This window comes from Poromitra crassiceps (genome assembly GCF_964638095.1).
Source record: "Poromitra crassiceps genome assembly, chromosome: 2".
Classification (NCBI taxonomy): Eukaryota; Metazoa; Chordata; class Actinopteri; order Beryciformes; family Melamphaidae; genus Poromitra; species Poromitra crassiceps.
In genome coordinates, this window is record NC_139624.1 from 119574270 (window position 1) to 119599477 (window position 25208).

Here is a 25208-nt window from a genome sequence, read left to right on the forward strand (position 1 = left end):
CAGCTGATTCCCAGCCCAGTGGGGGTAGATTTTTTCTCCCAGTTTTCAAGTCGGAGCTCCCACTTTGAGTGCCGTTCCAGCGCACTTTTCCTAATAGGAGGCCAGAAAATCCGAAGGTCCCAGTTGTCTGGAAGGCAGCATAAGTAGTTATGGGTGGGCCTATGTGAGTAGAAGCGGCAGGAGCACAGGAATCCAGGGGCAGAAGAATTTCGATTGTAGACGCTACAGTTCAAAAGTTATGGACCAAAACGTGAAGAGGGCTGTTTCGAAATAAAAGCGATCCCGTGTTTTTCATGCTTTTCCATGGAGCTTTTTTATTTTTTTCTCTGAAATATTAGGGGAGGTCCGGACCTCCCTGTCTTCATAGCTAGATACGGGCCTGCTTGTAATACAGGTATAGGTGTGTCTGATGTCTACATAATAGAGAGGGGTCCAGGAACGAGTCCGGAAATTTTCGATGCTAACAGCCCTGGTTCTTCACAGTTTTCGCCTATGGGAGTTTTGAATGGGTTTTTGGCGTGATGCTTCTAATAATCTCTCTGGGCAACGCTGGCTTAATCAAACGCGAACCAGTGTTTAGTAACATCATCTTCACACATGAAGACCACTTTTATGAGTTTTGAAGCTTTTATGTGCCGTTAAAAGGGTGGCTAGCTAGCAAACGGCTAAATGAGACTACAATGTCGACGCGGATATTATACGTCATCACGAGTGAACGCGGAAATTCTTTCTCTCGCAATCAATGCGTGGACGCCTATGCGACACTGTGTGTAGTTCTGGATTAGCTTAGCACAAGCTTTTTACCTCTAGGGCTCGCAGTTACGCTTCAAAACTCATCAAAGTGGTCCTCATGTGTGAAGATTATCCTGCTGAACCTTGGTTCGCTTTTGATTAAACTTGCGTTGCCCACAGACATTATTTGAAGCATCGCGCCAAAAACCCATTCAAAAATCCCATAGACAGAAACAGTGAAGAACCAGGAAGTTCGGGACTTCCGCATTCAGCCTACAAAAATACGTCATCCCTGGAGCTCTCTATAGCGTGAAGTGTCAAGTGTCAATACAAAAAGTAAGGCTGGACATAATTACAATGAGTCAGCACTTCCTGCCACCCTTCAAAATAAAATATTTTATAGGGTACAGGTACTGAATGCTGCTATAGCGCCCCCTATTGGCAAAATGACACAATCTTTTCTGAAATCAGCTCAGAAGAGAGTGTGTGTGTATGTGTGTATGTGTGTGTGTGTGTGTGTGTGTGTGTGTGTGTGTGTGTGTGTGTGTGTGCGTGTGTGTGTGTGAGATGGATGTAAGAATTGTGAGGTACAGGTACTGAATGCTGCTATAGCGCCCCCTATAAGCAAAATGACACAATATTTCTCCTATAGGATCAGAGTACATCCTTCCACAACTGGACCAAGGTTGGTTAGATCGCACGTTGTGTTCCAGAGTTATGCCGATTTTTGTGAAATAGGCTCCACCCACAGAACTTTGGAAGTCGATTATATCGCAACGGTGCGTTTTTTTTCAAAAACCGCGAAGCAGTGTTGTGCAGGACAGTCATCACATGATGTGTGCTTTGGTTTGGTGAAGATTGGACAACATTTCAAGGAGAATTAGCAAAAAAACTGTTTTGGACAAAATTGAAAAGGGGGCGGAAAATCTAGTCTGACAGAATTGGGCGTCTACTGATATAGGCCACGCCCATTTCCGTCGGACTAGATTTTCCGCCATTTTGAATTTTGTCCAAAACAGTTTTTTTGTGATTCCTCCTTGAAATGTTGTCCAATCTTCACCAAACCAAAGCACACATCATGTGTGGACTGTCCTGCACAACAGTGTTTCGTGGTTTTTGAAAAAAAAACACTGTTGCGATATAATCGACTTCCAAAGTTCTGTGGGTGGGGCCTATTTCACAAAAATCGCCATAACTCCGGAAGACAACATCCGATGCTAACCAAACTTGGTACAGGTGTGGAGGGATGTACTCTGAGCTGAATCTGAATATTGTGTGATTTCGCCTATAGAGGGCGCTCAAGTACCTGTAGCTCACAAGCCATAAGAGCGACTGTTCCTAAATTAGGTATATATGTTCATAGAATACGCTTCTACTATGGCCTAAAAAATTACACCGATTGACCTGACGGTGGCGCTATAACAGCCATCTTTACGTTTTGGTCCATAACTTTAGAACCGTAGCTTCTACAATCAAAATCATTTTTTCCTAGGTTTCCTTGGCTCCTCCCGCTTCTACTCACATAGACGCACCCATAACTACTTAGTCCCCCTAGCTGCATGGGCAGGGACCTTGCAAGGCAGGCGGTGCATGGCGAGGACAGCAAGCACAATTACATTTTCGGTAGGAAATGTAGATATTCTAGTTGTTATTGTTGTGTCAGCTAGATTTAGCTAGCTAGTCATACTCTCTGTGAAGTCCTCTGAGACATGCTTGTGAATTAGGGCTATACAAATAAACTTGACTTGACATGATGCACTGCAGTCTGTTGATGTCCTTGAGAGTGGCAGCAGCGTCCCAGACGGTGATGGTGGAGGTAAGGATGGACTCAACAATGGAGGTGTAGAAGAGCACCATCGTTGCCTTTGGCACTTTTAATTTCTTCAGCTGCTACAGTACATGAAGTATATCCTCTGTTATGCCTTCTTGGTGAGAGTTTTGATGTTCAGCTCTCATTTCAGGTCCTGGCTGATGATGGTTCACAGGAAGCAGAAGGACTCACCCAGGGTGATGGGGGAGGGTGGGGCTGTGTCCCTCTTGTAATCCACAACCATCTCCACTGTCTTTTGAGCATTGAGCTCCAAATTGATTTGACTGCACCAAGTCACCAGATGGTCGACCTCCTGTCTGTACTCAGACTCGTCTTCATCTGAGATGAGCCCTATGAGGGAGAAGAAGTATGGAGAGAGGACGCCGCCCTGGGCAGCTCCAGTGCTGATGATCTGGGAGTTGGTGATGTGCTTCCCCAGCCTTACGTGCTGCTTCCTGTTCGTCAGGAAGTCTGTGGTCCATCTGCAGATAGACTCGGGCATGCCCAGCTGGGAGAGCTTCTCGTGCAGCAAGGCTATCATCCCCCCTCCCCCCTCACCTCCTCTGTACTCCGTGTTGCTCCTCCAGTCGGTGAGGTCGATCTCTGCTGTGCCTGCGATCACCAACTCCAGCTCCCTGGCATCAAACACCGACACCAGCCTGGAGTCTACCACCTGATGCACGCATGCACACACACAACCAGCAAACCAAAAACTGTTATGTCAATCACAAACAAAATCCAGCAAATAGCTGTGTCCTATTGTATGACGTTTTAAAGGGAAAATGCCTGCACCTCTCCTTGCTCCAGCACACGGCTAAGGTGCAGACTTAAGCTAAAAAGGCACATGGCTACAGTGCAGACTTAAGCTAAAAACCGGCACATGGCTACAGTAAAGACTTAAGCTAAAAACAGGCACATGGCTACAGTGCAGACTTAAGCTCAAAACAGGCACATGGCTACAGTGCGCTAAAAACAGGCACATGGCTACAGTGCAGACTTAAGCTAAAAACAGGCACATGGCTACAGTGCAGAATTAAGCTAAAAACAGGCACATGGCTACAGTAAAGACTTAAGCTAAAAACAGGCACATGGCTACAGTGCAGACTTAAGCTAAAACAGGCACATGACTACAGTGCAGACTAGGGATGTTCATCAATTATCGAAAATCGATAATTGATCGTTAAGGAATTGAATCGATCATGTGGAATTTGGATCGATTATTGTTATTAAAAAAAAATAATAATAATAATAATAATTGCAGACTTGGTTTGGGTGGAATTCGTTCCTCCTCGCCCCACTCCATTGCACAGCCGACTAAGTTGAGGTGGAGCTTCACATAGTCTCTAGTTTTCTGGCTGGGCACGGGCCTTTGTGCCAACAAAACTGTTTTAAACATGGGGAATTCACACCGGCATGCGCCGGGGACACAAACAAACGCATCCAGCGGTCTGCAGGCCTCAGTGAGGCTCAGGCCTGTTGATTTGACTCTTGTGCTGTCAGCTAAGCTGGAAGACGCCAATTGCCTTACATCATGTAACCTGACATGTAACATGTTTGTTTACCTGGCCACAGCGCTAGTGTCTGATATTCTTACTACACAGCGGCATCGCCATTATAGCTGGCCGAGAACGCGCAACGTTATTACCAGACCAAAGTAAAAAAAAAAATATATATATATATTATTATTATTATTATTATTATTATTATTATTATTATTATTATTATTATTATTACGCTATCGATAATCGATAGTCAAGTCAAGTTTATTTGTATAGCACATTTCATACACAGAGGCAATTCAAAGTGCTTCACATAAAATGGTTGACAGGAAAATAAAAGAAAAGAAGAGAGTAAAACGGACATTTAAAAGCATCACAACAAAACTTAAAAAAAATAGTATAAAAAGTGCATTAAGCAACTTCATAAAATGGACAATTAAAAGCATCACAACAAAACTTTTAAAAAAAAGAGTATAAAAAGTGCAATAAGCAACAGGCGCGGCAGTTGCAGAAAGAGCTAAAACTTATAGAGGACTCATTGGGTTTGCATAGTAGCTGTCAGCAGTTAAAAGCGACGGTAAACATAAAAGTCTTTAGTCTATTTTTAAAAGTAAGTAAGGTTGGGGCAGATCTGAGGTCTTCAGGCAATTTGTTCCAGCTAGCAGAAGCATAGTGGGTAAATGCAGCCTTCCCGTGATTTGATTTGATCCTAGGGACAGTTAATAAGCTGGACCCTGTTGACCTAAGAGTTCTAGACGGTTCGTAGCGTGGGAGCAATTCAGCTATGTATTTTGGGCCTAGGCCATTAAGTGATTTATAGACTAATAACAGTATTTTAAAATCTATTCTCTGACACACTGGCAACCAGTGGAAGGACTTAAGAACTGGAGTGATATGATCAGCTTTCTTAGTCTTCGTTAGAACTCTAGCAGCAGCATTCTGAATGAGTTGAAGTTGCCTAAGTTCTTTTTTGGAGATAATTGATCGTAAATTTTTCCCGATTTTCGATTATGGACATTTTTCAAAATGAACATCCTTAGTGCAGACGTAAGCTAAAACAGGCACATGACTGTGCAGACGTAAGCTAAAACAGGCACATGACTACACTGCAGACGTAAGCTAAAACAGGCACATGACTACAGTGCAGACGTAAGCTAAAACAGGCACATGACTACAGTGCAGACTTAAGCTAAAAACAGGCACATGGCTACAGTGCGCTAAAAACAGGCACATGGCTACAGTGCAGACTTAAGCTAAAACAGGCACATGACTACAGTGCAGACGTAAGCTAAAACAGGCACATGACTGCAGTGCAGACGTAAGCTAAAACAGGCACATGACTACACTGCAGACGTAAGCTAAAACAGGCACATGGCTACAGTGCGCTAAAAACAGGCACATGGCTACAGTGCGCTAAAAACAGGCACATGGCTACAGTGCAGACGTAAGCTAAAAACAGGCACATGGCTAGAGTGTGCTAAAAACAGGCACATGACTACAGTGCAGATTTAAGCTAAAAACAGGCACATGGCTACAGTGCAGACTTAAGCTAAAAACAGGCACATGGCTACAGTGCAGACTTAAGCTAAAAACAGGCACATGGCTACAGTGCGCTAAAAACAGGCACATGGCTACAGTGCAGACTTAAGCTAAAAACAGGCATGTGGCTACAGTGCAGACTTAAGCTAAAAACAGGCACATGGCTACAGTGCAGACTTAAGCTAAAAACAGGCACATGGCTACAGTGCGCTAAAAACAGACACATGGCTACAGTGCAGACTTAAGCTAAAAACAGGCACATGGCTACAGTGCAGACTTAAGCTAAAAACAGGCACATGGCTACAGTAAAGACTTAAGCTAAAAACAGGCACATGGCTACAGTGCAGACTTAAGCTAAAAACAGGCACATGGCTACAGTGTGCTAAAAACAGGCACATGGCTACAGTGCAGACTTAAGCTAAAAACAGGCACATGGCTACAGTGCAGACTTAAGCTTAAAAACAGGCACATGGCTACAGTGCAGACTTAAGCTAAAAACAGACACATGGCTACAGTAAAGACTTAAGCTAAAAACAGCAATGATTACAGTGCAGATTTCAGCTAAAAAACAGGGTGTAAATGACGTATTTTCAAGTCAACTTGGCATCTCAGGGCTTGTGGAGAGTTGTATTACGCCAGAGGCCTATACCACGAAGCAAGATTAGTGGCTTAGCGAGGTAATTTCAGGTTTAACCTTGGGTTTGCCGTGCTACGACGCTAGTTAACTTCTTACCGAGATATATTTCCATAGAAACTTATGCTTCACACTTAACCTGGTCGATAGCAGGTTAAGTTGCAAGGATAAGATTAAACAGACAATCTGCATTTTTTGCCAGCCCTCCTTTCTGTGATTATTATGTGCAGCAGTGTTGCCTTTGGTTTTTATTAGCCTACATCTTTGAATTCTTCATATTTCCTTAAGATTATGGTTTAATTTTTATTTGCTCCCAAGCACGTTTGACCCTGCCGAAATCACTAAATCACCTGTGTAAAAAGGTTACCATAAACATCTCCAAAATGCACTAAGGTGCACTAAGCGCACTAAGCTGCTATTTTTATAGGCTATTTCTTAATTTAATTAAAACTACGCCCGCACTGTGTTGATTCAGAGCCTATATTTCTAACGTTAAATCTATGATCTAAATAGGCGTACGGATTTTGGAAATTTAGACTGGGTTTACACTCCTACTCGCAAAAACATGCAGGTTTTATTGAGAAGACCTATATTAATCTGCTGCATAGGCACTAGGCAGAAACGGCAGCAGAAATCAAATGACTGATGTGAATAAAAGCGGTAACTTTAGACAGTCCTTCAGTAACAGACTCATATCCCAACGCAGACTTTGATTGTGACATGCAGTAAAGCTCCGTTAATTTGCCACTTTGATGTGGCTTTCAATGAATGAGGAAATAGGCGTGTCTGACGCTGTAAAATCCAGCTGTCCATATTGCATTGTGATTGGCTAGTTGTTACAAAACCACGCCTCTTTTGTGGGGACGAGCTCCTGTTCACGAGCATTTTCAGGTGCACAAGCTCAGAGCTGATAAAGAAATCCAAATTGACAGACCCAGCGGATAAATGGCATTGCGGTACAGAATAGCGCGGTTGCTTTGAGCTGGTTAAGCCAAACCAGATCAAGGGACAGATCCTGGATCTGTTTATCCTCAATTCATGGTATGGGCCTCAGGTGAGCAATATGGAAGCATGTTATGTTTTTGTTTGTTTGTTTTTGCTCGTGTTAACAGGGGTAGGCTAGCCAGTACTATTGACTACCATTCATTGTACTAAGCTAACTAGTGGGAGGGGCAGGTCGCTATTTTTCTACTACACGAGAAGAGAAGGGCATCTATCTTCTCGTCTTACTATCGGGAAGATGGCAAATAGGTAGTCTCTTAGCGCTTTGCTCCCGCCTACCTGTCTGAGAAAGTTGGTCAAAATGGAAATAAGGCGGGACATCCACTGAAGACGGGCACATCCGCTAATTTCTCCAATCACCCGCATTGTTTTGTTTACATGTGTCGTGATTGGTCGAATATACCATCGAACTTCCTCCGGTCTGAAGTGTTTTTTTCTTTGGAAGATGACAACTTCCTCCAGCCAAATCTTTAATAGGCGGAAGTACAGACTGTCTCTGGAGCATTCAAAGATTGTGGAAGAGACAATTAGGTATCATCAATCTGTGGTGTTCAATGTCATTCCACGAGTTACTTTGATTCTCTCTCTGTGAGTCTGAGGGACTGACAACAAACCCTGATGTTTACTGTTGACATTCTGCAATCAAGTTCCATTGAAGCTGTGCTGGAGATATCTCAACCTAATGTCACCTTGTCTATCTTTGGCCAGTTATCTGCAGGAAGAATAAAAATAACGCGACCAGGCAAACACATGGAAACAGAAATACAAGGTACATAGTACCAATAGCTGTTTTTTTTTGTTGTTTTTTTACAGTGTCGGGTGGATTATCCCTTTAAGAGTTAAATTAAAGTGACTTATGATATGAAGAATCAACAATTTTTGTATGAAATATATCATTCCCTACACTTGACTGTTGGGCTGTGTATTGGCAAGAATCTGGCGATACGATATGTATCATGATACTGGGGTTACCCAATACCCATAAATTGATATATTGCGATACTGTAAGCAAGGAGATATATTGAGATTTTTATTTGTATAATTTAATTTTAGGAATACTGTAATAGTATAAAGAAAACACCACCATATGCATAAAATCTGAGTACAAAAACATCAAATGGCTGAAGATACAATACTGCTGATCGCTTTAAACTTTAGGGTGTATTCACACCTCTAGGTCGTTTGCTTTGTTCCGATTCAGGGACTTAATTGATACAATTGTTGCATTTATGCCTTGGTTCGTTTGTGTTGACACAGCCACAAATCAAACGAGTAGTATTACTATTGCCAAACTTCCTGGATGGGCCAGCAGACACTCTGATAGGCTAATAGCCTCCCGGGATGGAAAAAATAATTCCCATTTTTTTAATAATTCAGATTTTCTATAATGATTATAAGAATGCGTTTTGTTATACCTACATTAGGCTATGTCGGGTGTGCGCCATGCGAGGAGAGAGAGAGAGAAAGAAAGAGGGAGGGATCGGGAGATTGCCTATTTAAGCTATCTATCGGGAATTTGGAGATAGAAGATCAAAGACCCTCGTAACGTCTGCTATTACTATCACGGAGACTTCAGACGATTACGCATATGAACACCTGTCCTGTCCTGTCAGGAATAAAATATTAATAAATAATTTAATAATAGCCTACGGACATTTCGAGGGAGACATGCAATCACTCTGATTGTCTGATTGAACCAGACAATCTTATCACAAAGAAGGCTGGCTCTGATTACCACGACTTGTTTTTATTTATTTATGGAGACCAGATAAGTTGATCGAGTTCAAACTGCTGATGTGATGATGTAAAAATCCCCCAGTTTATCCATGCAAACTGTTGATATCTGGGAGAGGTATGCTCTCAATTGTATAGCATTGTACTTTAGAATGTTACCTGAATGCAACACAGGTGATGACAGCCAATGACATGCACGGAAAACTGATGTGTGTGTGTGTGTCTTTGACCCTGTGTCATTAACAATAAACAGCTCTGTGTGTGTGAAAGAACCACAGAGAGAGAGAGAAAGAGAAACTGCTCCATGTTTACATTTATTTCCTCGGTCTTGCAGCTACTCTGGGAGTGCACGCGAGAACTGCTGCATTAACACAAACGCTAGTTTCACAATCGCCAAAACAGGATCTGAATGATGTTGTTTTTAAACGATAAAAATGCTCGTTCTTCAGGCCATTAGGCACAGCGCAGTTGACTACGGCAGTTGGTTTATCCAAAAATGTGCAGTGTTTACTGCAGTTGTGTCGGATCACGTTCCCACCACAAACAAACCACAACAGAGTTTGTTTAAAGCGGACCGAGACCACCCTTTCTTAGCGATCTCGGTCCGCTTGTTTTGTCCCGCATCCGAGTGCGATTGCTGTGTTCACACTCCCCCAAACGAACCACATGGGAAAACGCTCTCTGTTTCGGAACAACTGCTCTAAACGAGATAGGTGTGAATACACCCTTAGACACAACACAAAATGTACTGCCATGAGTTTTTGCATGTCAACTAATCATTTAAAATAAATGTGTTTGTTCGTACACCCCTACTTGACTGCAGTTATGTTCTTGTTGATGATGTCAGAAATTAGAAAGTCCCAAGTAGTATTTCCATGTGAGAGCTGTAGGGAGCAGTATGTTCTGGTAGTACTGACCTCATAGAAGCCTCTGACCAGAGCCTCGGTCTGCTGCACCACCCCTCTCTCCACCCTCCACTTGGCCATGCGCTCAATGTAATCCTTCTTGTTCTTCTCAGTCACCTGCAGGTTGGAGCCGCCCGACTTCAGCTCCCGCTCCGTCACCTAGTTTAGTTCATTTAGTTTATTGCACATAAAAGAAAACAATACATGACAGATTCATAATAAAAGGAAACTAAATACATTAATATCAGTGCTTGGGAAGTGAAAACAATAAAAGAAAATGTGAAGGAGGCGGGGAAAAACAAGGGCCCCTGCCAACGGCCTTTTTCACAGTCAGCCATGCTGTGTCTAAAAGGCAGGGTAAACACAGGTGCAACCAAAAAATTAATGAGGGCCCCAGCACTGGAACACCTAAATGGAATGGAAGTTGGAAACCCTCATTAATGTTTTGGTTGCACCTGTGTCTACCATGCCTTTTAGACACACAATGGCTGCTGTGAAAAAGGTCAATGAAAAACACTCAACATAAAAACAAACCAATAAAGTAATACAAACAAATACACGACACAACTAATGAAAATACATACCATAATTAAGGTGTTAAAAAAACCATTAATGTGAATATATTAAAAAACTCATGTAACCGGTTCTCTGCAGTGCTGGCACAGTACAGCGCCAAATGGGCTTCACATGGAGTCAAACACAATGTATAGAATGAAATGTAAATAGAATTAATTAACAGTATTAAAGTTCTCCAATCTCCAGCTGGTTTATCCTGCCATCCATCCATTACATTCTGCGCACACTGACTGCACATTGCAGCATTAAGTAGGCTATAGCCTTAAAGCTGCATTCAGTGATGTTTTTGTGTTAAAATAAGTGTTAAATGATTCTATATTCTGACAGCAATCACTAAAATAGAGTGGTTGGTCAGTGACTTGAAACCCCCAACCCCCCGCTGTCCTCTATCTCTCTCCTGTAGTCCTGCAGGCCGGGCGGACGTATCTCCGCAACCGTAAATCGTAGAGACTCAGGGATGGCAGCATTGGATTCGGGGTGGAAAAATACATAGTCTTTACTTGCATCGCGATTGGACCTTCCGTTTTCAAGAAAATGTCAACTTTTCTCTGATTGGATAGTTTGAGGTCAGCACCAATTTTGATCCAATCAGAGAAAAGTTGGCATTTTCTGAGTCTCTACGAGTTACGGTTGCGGAGATATGTCTGCCCTGCCTGCAGGACTACAGGAGAGAGATAGAGGACAGTGGGGCGTTGGGGGTTTCAAGTCACTGACCAAACACTCTATTTCAGTGATTGCTGTCAGAATATAGAGCCATTTAACACTTATTTGAACACAAAAACATCGCTGAATGCAGCTTTAATTACGAACCTTTGCAAATGTAACTACCTGGCTTCCTGAATCCTTTTTTTTCTGGTTGTGGATAGAGCCATTGTTTTATTTGTATGAAAATGGGCTGGGCGGATACATGTGCCATATCGCATGGTCGTGGGTTGGAAAGGAAAAGAAAAGAAAAGAAAAGCTCATGTAACCGGTTCTCTGCAGTGCTCGCACAGCACCAAAACAAAGTATGGAGATAGAATTGAGCTCAACACACGCGCTGTCAAATATATGTGCTAGTTTTTTCACAGACAAAATAGCTTAATTCAAATGTTTGATTAATTCGTATCCAACTCTTTCAACTGACATCTCTCTCCTCTTATTTAGATCAATCCTCTCTCTTATGTCTCTCTGGAGTTGTTTTTCTCTCTGTTTCTGTCCCCTGCATGTGCGTATTTCATCATGTGGTGAAACGCAGGAGCGCTTGATGTGATGCAAGGGATGTCCCTAAAGATCTGGACATGCAGCAGAATGATCATTCAAGAATGAGATCGCATAGACTTAGGTATGAATCGAGATCGCAATTTTATTACAATTAATTGCGCAGCCCTAGAGGGGAACTGGGGGGAATAGCGTCCTCCATGTGCTACGTCCTGCCAGTGAAACTCCTCTCTGTCAGGTGAAAAGAAGTGGCTGGCAACTGCACATGTATCGGAGGAAGCATGTGCTAATCTACAACTCTCCCCAGATCGGCAGAGGGGGTGGAATAAGTACAATTGGTAAAAAAAATGAGAAAGAAAATTCTGAATTGTCATGACCTGGGATTAACACAACTGACTGATTAACACAACTGATTAACACATTAACTGATTAACTGATTAACACAACTGACTGACAATTGACTGACTTGGTGTGGATTAACAAAAGAAGGGTTGAACATGGGTCAAGTAACCCTGCTACCACCCTGGTCATTGGTCTGAAAGTGGTACAAGTCACCTCACAGTATGTTTTGGACATAATGTAATAGCATGTCTTATAATTCATTCTCAAATACACTGCTACCGCCTGCGCTAGGACGCGTCATCAGTGATGTTATCTGGGGTCGTAAGGTGTTTCGGGTCTGTCAACATCATACACCCTCGCCCAGTAGACCCAGCCGAGGCCAATTAAGACCCCGACTCGCGTCCCAGAAGCCGCTCACGGATCAGCCTTACTACTCTGTCTGCAACGTTGCCCGCGGGATGGGTAAAAGAGAACCCAATCCGCTGCAATAGAGCTAGTGCTACGCCGCAGTATTGGCCTTTCGGTGCATGGAGGATCTAGGCTCTGTGGGTTACTCCCGGCCGTGCTCCTCCTTCGTCTCACCAGACCCTCCCGGGGCAAAGGCAATCCAGAGGCTGAGAGGATACCTCAAGGACGCCTCAAGAGGGCCTGTGCGCTGCACGTCATTTACCTGCGTCGAGCACCTCGCTCTAGCCTGAAGGACCCCAGGCCGCGCCGATCTTGCGCAGATTTTCAGGAGGCTAATCCGTAGCGTTTGTGGATTTCTCCCTCACGAGAGAGCCAAGATGGGGTGCTAATCCCATCCCGTACCGGTTGCCGTCTCTCCGGCCGTCAACTGTCTCTCCAGCTTGTCACCAAACTATACTTGGTTGTCACCTAGTCTTTCCTAAGTGTCACTGGCCAGAGGCAAGCCAGGGTTCTACATTCTCAAATACACTGCTACCGCCTGCGCTAGGACGCGTCATCAGTGATGTTATCTGGGGTCGTAAGGTGTTTCGGGTCTGTCAACATCATACACCCTCGCCCAGTAGACCCAGCCGAGGCCAATTAAGACCCCGACTCGCGTCCCAGAAGCCGCTCACGGATCAGCCTTACTACTCTGTCTGCAACGTTGCCCGCGGGATGGGTAAAAGAGAACCCAATCCGCTGCAATAGAGCTAGTGCTACGCCGCAGTATTGGCCCTTCGGTGCATGGAGGATCTAGGCTCTGTGGGTTACTCCCGGCCGTGCTCCTCCTTCGTCTCACCAGACCCTCCCGGGGCAAAGGCAATCCAGAGGCTGAGAGGATACCTCAAGGACGCCTCAAGAGGGCCTGTGCGCTGCACGTCATTTACCTGCGTCGAGCACCTCGCTCTAGCCTGAAGGACCCCAGGCCGCGCCGATCTTGCGCAGATTTTCAGGAGGCTAATCCGTAGCGTTTGTGGATTTCTCCCTCACGAGAGAGCCAAGATGGGGTGCTAATCCCATCCCGTACCGGTTGCCGTCTCTCCGGCCGTCAACTGTCTCTCCAGCTTGTCACCAAACTATACTTGGTTGTCACCTAGTCTTTCCTAAGTGTCACTGGCCAGAGGCAAGCCAGGGTTCTACATTCTCAAATACACTGCTACCGCCTGCGCTAGGACGCGTCATCAGTGATGTTATCTGGGGTCGTAAGGTGTTTCGGGTCTGTCAACATCATACACCCTCGCCCAGTAGACCCAGCCGAGGCCAATTAAGACCCCGACTCGCGTCCCAGAAGCCGCTCACGGATCAGCCTTACTACTCTGTCTGCAACGTTGCCCGCGGGATGGGTAAAAGAGAACCCAATCCGCTGCAATAGAGCTAGTGCTACGCCGCAGTATTGGCCCTTCGGTGCATGGAGGATCTAGGCTCTGTGGGTTACTCCCGGCCGTGCTCCTCCTTCGTCTCACCAGACCCTCCCGGGGCAAAGGCAATCCAGAGGCTGAGAGGATACCTCAAGGACGCCTCAAGAGGGCCTGTGCGCTGCACGTCATTTACCTGCGTCGAGCACCTCGCTCTAGCCTGAAGGACCCCAGGCCGCGCCGATCTTGCGCAGATTTTCAGGAGGCTAATCCGTAGCGTTTGTGGATTTCTCCCTCACGAGAGAGCCAAGATGGGGTGCTAATCCCATCCCGTACCGGTTGCCGTCTCTCCGGCCGTCAACTGTCTCTCCAGCTTGTCACCAAACTATACTTGGTTGTCACCTAGTCTTTCCTAAGTGTCACTGGCCAGAGGCAAGCCAGGGTTCTACATTCTCAAATACACTGCTACCGCCTGCGCTAGGACGCGTCATCAGTGATGTTATCTGGGGTCGTAAGGTGTTTCGGGTCTGTCAACATCATACACCCTCGCCCAGTAGACCCAGCCGAGGCCAATTAAGACCCCGACTCGCGTCCCAGAAGCCGCTCACGGATCAGCCTTACTACTCTGTCTGCAACGTTGCCCGCGGGATGGGTAAAAGAGAACCCAATCCGCTGCAATAGAGCTAGTGCTACGCCGCAGTATTGGCCCTTCGGTGCATGGAGGATCTAGGCTCTGTGGGTTACTCCCGGCCGTGCTCCTCCTTCGTCTCACCAGACCCTCCCGGGGCAAAGGCAATCCAGAGGCTGAGAGGATACCTCAAGGACGCCTCAAGAGGGCCTGTGCGCTGCACGTCATTTACCTGCGTCGAGCACCTCGCTCTAGCCTGAAGGACCCCAGGCCGCGCCGATCTTGCGCAGATTTTCAGGAGGCTAATCCGTAGCGTTTGTGGATTTCTCCCTCACGAGAGAGCCAAGATGGGGTGCTAATCCCATCCCGTACCGGTTGCCGTCTCTCCGGCCGTCAACTGTCTCTCCAGCTTGTCACCAAACTATACTTGGTTGTCACCTAGTCTTTCCTAAGTGTCACTGGCCAGAGGCAAGCCAGGGTTCTACATTCTCAAATACACTGCTACCGCCTGCGCTAGGACGCGTCATCAGTGATGTTATCTTCACAACAGTATTGTGGAATAATATGCATAAGGAAAAAATAATTATGTATTCAAGATTCAATTCAACCACGATACGATGTAATAAATAAAAGTTCAATGACAAATTCTGACCGTGCAGAATTCTGTTTATTTCTGAGACTAAAATGGTTCTAGTGATGACATTGGCTTGCTAGAATGTAAACAACAATTCCTATGAATAAATGTTCCATCTGTTGATTTTCTTTTCTTTGTCTATTTGTTCTCTTGTTTCCTTCTTGTTTCTGTTATATTGTATGCTTTGTACGGATTATTGTTATTACTTTATTTGGTTTCTGAGGTAGAGACCGTGAATAAGCCTTTCCAGGGTTTCCTGTCTCTACCTGCACATGATTTCCCTGTTTGAATTTTTTTCCGTTTCTGTTTTTATTGTGTGCAAATAAATTAATAAATAAAAATAGTGTTTTAGATCAGTCCAACCTGTCCGAACACCTCCTCGTTGACGGTGAAGGTGAGGTCCAGGATGTCAGTGATGTCATTGTCCTTCATCCACTGCAGGGACTGATGGAACTCCTCGTCCAGATACTCCAGATCAGACAGGTCTGTGGGCCTGAAGAAAAGCACAGCTAGGCTCACACAGTCCACCAAGCCCCAACCTCCACCTCTAAAAAATGAAGTCAACGCGGAAATGCAAAAAACTGCAGTTAATCCAATGGCCACTTGAGGCTGGCTGCAAAAGGGAGTTATACCCAACTTTACAGCAGAAATAAACATGTTTACAGCCTGCTTAACTCATTGGCTGCCAGCCATTTCTGGAAAACGGACGCTCCCAGTGCCAGCCCTTTCAGAGCGTTTTCAGTGATTTCTCAAGACCCACAGAATATTGTGTGATATTACTATGTAAACACCGAACACGCCCAAAGAACGATGAGACTCTCTTGTATCATCAGCAAAAAAAAGTTTATTTATATCATTTTCCGTTCTTTAGTTATCAGCAGTAGAAGATAGGTTGGTTTCACCAAAAACAGATGTTTCAAACTAGAACCTGAGATAATGAGCCTTCTGTGAAATGAAGCATTTCAAGCACATCACTGACTCTGAAGCTAATATTTTCTGATATAGTGACACCTCAAATATCTGAACAGTAATTTCCTTCAATAAAACAGCAAAAACAAAGGAATTTTGATGGCAAAATAATATTTTTTAGCTGCAACCAGCACCGCTGGCCCCTGCGTGCGCAGACCCTACACCTTCTTGCTGGTCTTGATTTACTGCTGGTGGGCATCAGGTATTCCAGCTTGTGTTTGCCAATCTGTCCATCGAGCCTGCTGTCTGGGTCGGTGTTGTATGGTGCCCTGCGTGCCCCACCCCCCTCAACTGCAAACTCATCCTCCGTGGGAGTGTCTCTGGTGGCTCTCTGCTGCACGTTTGCTCTGCACGTTTCAAAGTGCGCTGCACCCAGCGTCTATTTTCAGAGCGCTCCGCCGTTTTTGTGCGCCGGCTCCCAGCGCTCCCAGCTGAGAATAATTTAACTTTTCAGAAAGACGCTGGTGTCGGGTGCTCCATTTCTGGCAACTAATCATATGGAGAAACTATTGCAACAGAGACAGAAAGGCTCAATTGTGGGAGCAGATTGGCTGCTGTTCACAGGCACAGCTAACGTTAGCTCCAGCATGCATCGGTTATCGTTTCCCCATGGCTTCTTCTACTCTTTTTTCTCACCTTTCTCTAATCCGGAGAGCACTGTCGCCACCTAATGGGTCCGTAAAATAGCTTATACACCTTCAAAATCCCCCATATTTTTACAGGAGATGCATCAGGCTTTGATCCACGTCCCACCGTCAAAAAACGCAATTGACGGTGGGACGTCTCAACTATTAGACGTCAATGGCACTCTACGTTACTATTTGAATTGACGTCGTTGAGTTTTGGTCTCTATAGTTAATACCAGAGATGGGCACTTGAGACTTGGTGACTTGGACTCGAGTCGACTCGAGTCCCTGTTTTGATGACTTGTGACTTGACTTGACAAAACCATAAATGACTTGAGACTTACTTGGACTTGGATGTTAAAGACTCGAGACTTGACTTGACTTGAGAGGTGATGACTTGGATGACTTGTTTGTGTTTGTCTGTTTATTATTATTCAAATGTTTTTATTGGTTTTTCAAAGCACTCCGTTCTCCAAATTAACACAAACAGAACAGGACAAAACAAAAACAAACCCACAACAATACCAACACTACTCAATAAATCAAAATCAATACAATTAAATTTAATTAAATTAAATTAAATTAAATTAAATTAAAATAAACCAGTCAGGACAAGAATACAAATACACGACGAAATAAACAAAACAAAACAAAACAAAACAAAATGTAGGATAGGATTGGGGGGGGGGGGGGGGGGGAAGCAGCTACTCTTCTATAACCTGTGGGAACTCCGTCTCGAAGTAGGACAGAAACGGTTGCCAGATCTTAAGGTATTTCTGGGTGGAGCCTCGGGCAGTGTGTTTAAGCTGTTCTAGTTTGAGATGGGACATTACTTCTTCTACCCAGCGCTTATGGGATGGTGCCCTAACCTTCTTCCAGCTGAAGAGTATTAGACGTCTAGCCAGTAATGTAGAAAATGCTATAGCTTCAGCTTGGTGAGTTGGAATTGATGTCTCCTGTGGGACTACACCAAACAGAGCGGTCAATGGATTGGGATCAATGACTCTGTCGCACATAAAGGAAAATGTGTTAAATACACCTGTCCAGAGTGGGGTCAGTTTGGGGCACAGCCAGAACATGTGACTGAGGGTGTGTTTGTCTGTTTAAATAATGAAATCATAACGTAACATTGTCCAAGTTTCTCTGTCTGTCCAGTATGCGTCAGTCAGTGCATGGCGAGTGCAAGCTGGAGAGGAGACGGAGAGAGGCGCGTGACGGACAGCCAGTCACCCAATCACCACAATGCTATAAGGAGGATCATGACTGAGTCATCCAATGACAAATTGTCATCCAGTCATGCTCCGCCTTATAGCATTGTCGTGATTGGATGACTGGCCGTCAATCAATCATCTCACTGGATTGCACACAGCTGCGATATTCTTCAAACAGGCAGAAGGGACAGGGGCGGAACGTTTGATGTTGTAGTCTGGCTGTCAGTGTTTCACTGTTTAACAGTGATTGAGAGGAAATATTTATTAAATACTTTTGGCCAGCGCTGCGAGCACGCCAAGAGATCTTAAATATTATGCAGAAGCTTGCGCAACACGGTCTCCAAAGTTCCCAATCATCCTTACAACTGGTTCTAGTTGTGAGATGTATATATACCCCGCCTGAAAATGTGCTTTAGACTTAGGGTGTTAATTCATATAGTCAATTTTAAATTTTTATTTTGGCCAACATTGAAATATTACAACTTGTGGTAAAAATTTGGTAAAAAGACATATTACTATCTACCACTTATTTAGCTTCATTTGGTTGCTTCCTTGTCAACCACAATGCATATTGGGACATTATGCAAATGTAGTGTCAGCCCTGGGTTGGAGGGGGGAGAGGAATGTGTGTGTGTGTGTGTGTGTGTGTGTGTGTGTGTGTGTGTGTGTGTGTGTGTGTGTGTGTGTGTGTGTGTGTGTGTGTGTGAACAGGTTCAACAATGCTTTTCTGCACTGGCATATATATGCTAGGTTTCCACCTAGCCTTGTTTATATTAATATGTTTTGATTGAGAAGAGGTAAATACTCTAAGTTTAAGCTATTTGTTTTTGTTTGATTACATTGTAGTATGTCAGCCTGTCACTAATTCACTGTTTAAAACTGACGTGGCAGATTTTTTTTTTTTTTTACTGAGAAGCAGTTAAGAAATAAATAAGCGTTTATAAAGTTATTTGACTTTTGTTTGATTACATTTATTTCACTGAATATCAATGATTAGAACACAAATTAAATTCGTCATACTTTTTGAACGGGTTAGATACTGTAAATTGGCCAATAATATCACCACTATTAGACAGGTATTAATACCATGACTTTTTTCTTTATAAAGAAAGGTAAGACTGCAGTATTTGGGCGTGGGGAAAAAAAGTGACTTGACTTGGGACTTGACTTGCCTTAACTAAGGACTCGACTTGACTTGACTTGACAAAAACTGTGACTTCACTTGACTTGCCCAAAACAAAATGACTTGGGACTTGCTTGAGACTTGGACCAAATGACTTGGGACTTACTTGAGACTTGGACCGAAGTGACTTGGTCCCATGTCTGGTTAATACTGTCGAGGACAACTGTACAGCGGGCGGGTTTTTATATAACTCACCTGTTTATACAGTATATGACTGAAAAAAGAAGTCAGATTGTATATAAGTCAATAGATTTATTACCTCAGTAAACACTTTCCTAATGAGTTTATCTTCTCAATCGCTAGTTTCAAGCAGAGATTTTCAATATTAGAGAGATACAGCACTGCAGGCTCCACCAATAGAAATGGTACTCTGCCGGTCTGCCGGTAAATGATCACGTGGTCACCTCTCCCCTTGAAGTGTTGTGAAAGAGAGAGCCATGGTGACACGGGGTTAGTGCTGACCTAGCAAGCTAACTTGAGCTATAGATCGTGAGTTCACAAACTCTATATTTTTCCAACCACAGATTTAACTACATCAATGAACTTCACATGTAGCTTTAGCTAATCGCTCTATGCTAACATGAGCTCCTGTTGCCAAATCTCATGAGTGTGTTGCTGACACAGAGACATAGGGCCCTATTCTCCCACAGGCCTTCGGCGCTAAAACGGGCCTTAAACGCAAAAAAACGTGCCTTGCGCCTGTTTTGGGACGATATCAATATGGCTTTACGCTGCCAAATGTGCTTTAGGCCGAATGGGCGTGGCGCAGTCCCAGAATGGGCCAAAGTGGGCGTGTCGGCGCTAAATACCGGCGTACTGCTATCTTCCGAGCTGGCGTACATTTAGCGCTTTGCGCCTTTGAAAAGCAGGCCTATTCAGTGCGCCAGTGTCAAGGAGTGCTCTTCTGCCTCTCCCCTGTCACCCTTCTCTGTCTCTCTCTGAAACCAGGCCTATTCAGTGCGCCAGTGCTCTTCTGCCTCTTCTCTGTCACCCTTCTCTCGCTCTCTCTGACTCCCTCGCTCAGACAGACACAACACATAGCAGCACCCAGCTTCCCATAGGAAATAGCAGTTGTAAGTTTACTGCCTGTGAATGTCCCTGTCCCAGCATGCAATTGGGTCCTCCATTTCGCTACTAAATAGCAACCAAATGAGCCGAAATAGATATAAAAGGTAGATCTAAAATAATGTGTAATGGTAAGACAACCTGCAATTGTAGAACATTTCAATATTGGACCAAATAAAACATCGAAATGAAACACCACCCTATGTGAAACATATATGTCCTCTTGAGCCTATATATACCCTGTGTGGATTTAACGTGATTTAGATAAGTGACAGCGGAACGCGCTTCGGAAGCTTCTACTGTCATCTGCTATACTGTGATGTCTGCTCCAATAACTTGGCCCTACTCCACATTTAGTTTTACAATAAAAACACATTTATGCAATGACTTTACATAATGTAGGCTATATTTATGTGCATCATCCTTCCTGCAGCAGGCGAGAGAAAATGATATCTTTCTGGACAAACTTTCACCAATCTAATAGGCTATATTTTTCTAGCTGATGCATTTAGAACATTATCTTCACTTTGATCTTGCTATAGTGTAGCGTATTTACATGCTTGCAGTATTGAAACTGCAGTTAGATTGGTTTGAGAAGCATAATAATATGGAATAATAGCCTATAATGCAGACAGACAGACTGGATGAAGGGAGGGGGGGGGGGGCAGAGCGTTTGGCTTTCGTCTGGTTTTGCGGGATCACTGGAATTGGAGCTAAAAAGGCAAGCGTGCTATTCGTTTATTGCAGTTATCCAATGAGCATGACGGTGCATAATTTTACGCTTAAAAGGCGTGGTTGTAATGCTTTAGGCTGCGTGTAGCGCCAGCACGACGATATCAAGTGCGCTGGTCCACGCCCACTGATTTGGGCTGCGCCAGGCGCTCGGCCTAGAAACAGCGCCGATGCAACGATAGGGACCATAGTCTTGAACAAATATAATTTTCTCCAGATCTGTCTGTCTGAAAAATAATTTTTTTGTGTCAGAATGTTCAGAAGATATGTGGCTTGTGGAAAATGGGCCGAATATTTACAATGATGACTATGGGGGTGAAAGAATCAGTCATAATCTAAGATTACGTTCACCCCTCCCATTGACTCCCAATAGACTCAGGATGTGCTGCAAGTCTCCTAAGTGGGCGTGGCCATGAAAAACCATTGGCAAAACCCACGTGACACAGATACAGGAAGTGACTTGAAGATGGTGTGTCTCGCTTTGATATCCCACTGTCTCTGTTTCAGGTACAGCATGATGTTCATTTTGTAAATTACAGTATAGTCCCATTTAGAGTAAAATAGATGATTAATAAGTACACTTAGGGGTGTGATTACTAAAGTCATAAATGACATTAGAATGAACTCAGACTCAGGAAAAAATTTGATTCTAGTGCTATTGGATCTTAGCGCTGCCTTTGACACTGTCGACCACTCAATATTATTGGACAGGCTGGAAAACTGGGTTGGGCTATCGGGTACGGTCCTCCAGTGGTTCAGGTCCTATCTCCAAGACAGGAAGTACTTTGTTTCCATTAGAGATGCTGCGATCCGATCATGTGATCGGATATCGGCGCGATATCAGCCAAAAAACATGGATCGGATCGGATCAGATTCCAGCGAAAATGACCGATCCAAGGCTCCGATATAAGCACTCCATTCCATGACTCCGCTCCAGGATTTCTATCCAGCATGCAGCAGCAGCAGCAGCAGCACACAGAGGCCGCGTTGAGCCTAGGATGGCCAGGGCCAAAACGTTGTCTTGCTCAGGGCCGGTTCCAGAACAAGATGACTAGGGGTGCATCCTAGATGGGAAGGGGTGCAGATGCCCGGCCGACATGTTATTTTACTAAAGATAATGCATTTGACCATCATTTCAAGTAGAATGATACCACCCAAGCAAGAATATTTCAAGTGTTCCAAGTGCTTTACTGAAATATTTGGACCATATAATGATAATACAATTATCTCAACCTTAAAAGGTTACATATAGGTGCCGAAAAGCCATAAAATCACATCAAAGAACAAAGAAAAACAACAACTATAATTCAAGTTTAAACGGTAAGTGTGCAGCTGTAGCATTTATAAAAAAAAAATTTTTTTTTACTTTTCAACTGAGCATGCAGACAATTAAAATAAGGGTGCAATGCATGCTTTTGCACCCCTGTAGAACCGGGCCTGGTCTTGCTTCAACATACATCGCATCGCATACACCATTTCCACCTGCAGGTTTGAGGAGTAGCTAACATAAACGTCAGATAAATACTCTCTATAGGCTAACGTTACCCACTGAGGCAGCTAACATGGCTAATTAGCTAGCTAACACCAGCTATCTTTCTCCTCTAACTAACGTTAATGACACGTTAGTTGACTGAGCGAACGGCGCTGTACAGCAGGTCGTTATCAAAACGTATTGCACTGAAGAGAAGTAACATTAGATAATGACGAAAGACTCCTCCAACCTGGCAGTGGAAATGTATGCACAAACTTTGTGTGTAACTTTGCGAGACTCAACCGAATGACTGATGAGTCTCGCGTTGAGCCTAGGATGGCCAGGGCTTAGATCTGCGTGAGCACGACCCGTCGTAATTTGTCCAATTCAAGGTACATTAAAACGTTGTCTTGCTTCAACATACATCGCATCGCATAAACCATTTCCACCCGCAGGTTTGAGGAGTAGCTAACATAAACGTCAGATAAATACTCTCTATAGGCTAACGTTACCCACTGAGGCAGCTAACATGGCTAATTAGCTAGCTAACACCAGCTATCTTTCTCCTCTAACTCACGTTAACGACACATAGTTGACTGAGCGAACGGCGCTGTACGGCAGGTCGTTATCAAAACGTATTGCACTGAAGAGAAGTAACATTAGAAAATGACAAAAGACTCCTCCAATCTGGCAGTGGAAATGTATGCACAAACGTTGTGTGTGTGTGTGAGAGACAGGAACAGGGCTGTGTGTGTGTGTGTGTGTGTGTGTGTGTGTGAGAGAGAGACAGGGACAGGGCTGTGTGTGTATGTGTGTGTGTGTGTGTGTGTGTGTGTGTGTGTGTGTGTGTGTGTGTGTGTGTGTGTGTGTGTGTGTGTGTGTGTGAGAGAGAGACAGTGACAGGGCTGTGTGTGTATGTGTCCTGTGTGAGACAGAGTGGGGGTGTATGTGTGAGGAAACAATAATTATTTGTGTCCAGTGTTCACCCATTACAAAAAAGTGTGTATTTGATTGTTATGTTTTAGTTTTACATCAAATTAATTAGATGAACTAAATCGTTTACATACTATATTACCAAAGCACACACATACATACCTAACCCTAAAAATGTTTGTTGCCTGCTAGCTATCAGACAGCATAGAGAGGCTTAAATATGTGCTGTATCGGTATCGGTATCGAATCGGGTATCGAAATTTGATCGGAATCGGATCGGTTTTGAGGCTAAAATATCGGAATCGGATCGGAATTGAAAAATCTCGATCGCAGCATCTCTAGTTTCCATTGGCAATTACTCATCTGATCTAACTACTATGAGATGTGGGGTGCCTCAAGGATCCATTATTGGGCCCATTCTATTCAAGTCAAGTCAAGTCAAGTTTATTTGTATAGCACATTTCATACACAGAGGCAATTCAAAGTGCTTCACATAAAATGGTTGACAGGAAAAGAAAAGAAAAGAAGAGAGTAAAACGGACATTTAAAAGCATCACAACAAAACTTGAAAAAAGAGTATAAAAAGTGCATTAAGCAACTTCATTAAGCACACAGGAAAATAAACGAAAAGAAGAAATAAAATGGACATTTAAAAGCATCACAACAAAACTTTAAAAAAAAGAGTATAAAAAGTGCAATAAGCAACAGGCGCGGCAGTTGCAGAAAGAGCTAAAACTTATAGAGGACTCATTGATTCAAGATTCAAGATTCAAGATTCAAGATTCAAGATTCAAGATTTTTATTGTCACTCCATGGTACAAGTACCACGTGTGAAATTCTTGTGCAGTGGACTCCGTTTACGACATAGTACAAATAGGCAACAGCAATAAGTAATAGGCAATAAGAAATAGGCATCAATAAGCAATAAGACAGCAATAAGGCAATAAGAAATAGGCATCTTATAAGCAATAAGACAAGTCGGTGGCTTATACGACAGTGGCATATTCATTGCACATAGGTGCACATGTCATGTGCATACGTTAGACGTGTTCAGACATTCCAAATTCGACGTTTTATACATACATGTGCAAATAGCATGTACCTTATTAAACATACACTTAAATTTACAATTAAACGTTAGGCACCTTATTAAACATACACTTAAATTTACAATTAAACGTTAGGCATCCGTAATAGTAGCAGCTGCAGTACGGTACTGCGGTACGACTACTGCACTATTTGTGCATATTTAGGAGTCTCGTGGCCTGCGGGAAGAAACTGTTCCTCAAGCGATTTGTGCGTGTTTTTGGAACCCTGTATCTCCTCCCTGAGGGTAGCAGGGAGAACAGGCTGTTGTGGGGATGGTTTGTGTCTTTGATGATCTTCAGGGACCTCCTGAGGCACCGCTGGTTATACAGTTCGTGCAGTTCTGGCAACTCGTCTCCTGTTACGTGCTGGGCCGCGCGCCTCACCCTCCGTAGCGCCCTGCGGTCCATGGTGGTACAGTTCCCGTACCAGGCGGTGAAGCAGCCAGTCAGCAGGCTTTCAATGGTGCCTCTGTAGAAGTCCCTGAGGATTTCTTTCCTTAGCCCAAACTTCTTCAGGCGCCTGAGTTCGTTGGGTTTGCATAGTAGCTGTCAGCAGTTAAAAGCGACGGTAAACATAAAAGTCTTTAGTCTATTTTTAAAAGTAAGTAAGGTTGGGGCAGATCTGAGGTCTTCAGGCAATTTGTTCCAGCTAGCAGAAGCATAGTGGGTAAATGCAGCCTTCCCGTGATTTGATTTGATCCTAGGGACAGTTAATAAGCTGGACCCTGTTGACCTAAGAGTTCTAGACGGTTCGTAGCGTGGGAGCAATTCAGCTATGTATTTTGGGCCTAGGCCATTAAGTGATTTATAGACTAATAACAGTATTTTAAAATCTATTCTCTGACACACTGGCAACCAGTGTAAGGACTTAAGAACTGGAGTGATATGATTAG

The 25208-nt window shown here is 43.9% G+C and overlaps 1 protein-coding gene across 1 annotated transcript in view; it reads right to left on the reverse strand.

Annotated features, from left to right (window-relative positions):
• The window catches only part of hecw1a (HECT, C2 and WW domain containing E3 ubiquitin protein ligase 1a), a gene marked incomplete at both ends in the record, with an annotated part of 355736 nt that overhangs the window by 15106 nt on the left and 315422 nt on the right, over nt 1–25208 (reverse strand). The window contains 3 exons of the mRNA XM_083631916.1: nt 3101–3215; nt 9868–10014; nt 15401–15530. Of these exons, the coding sequence (XP_083488042.1) occupies nt 3101–3215; nt 9868–10014; nt 15401–15530 (392 nt within the window). The remainder of the gene's footprint in view (nt 1–3100; nt 3216–9867; nt 10015–15400; nt 15531–25208) is intronic.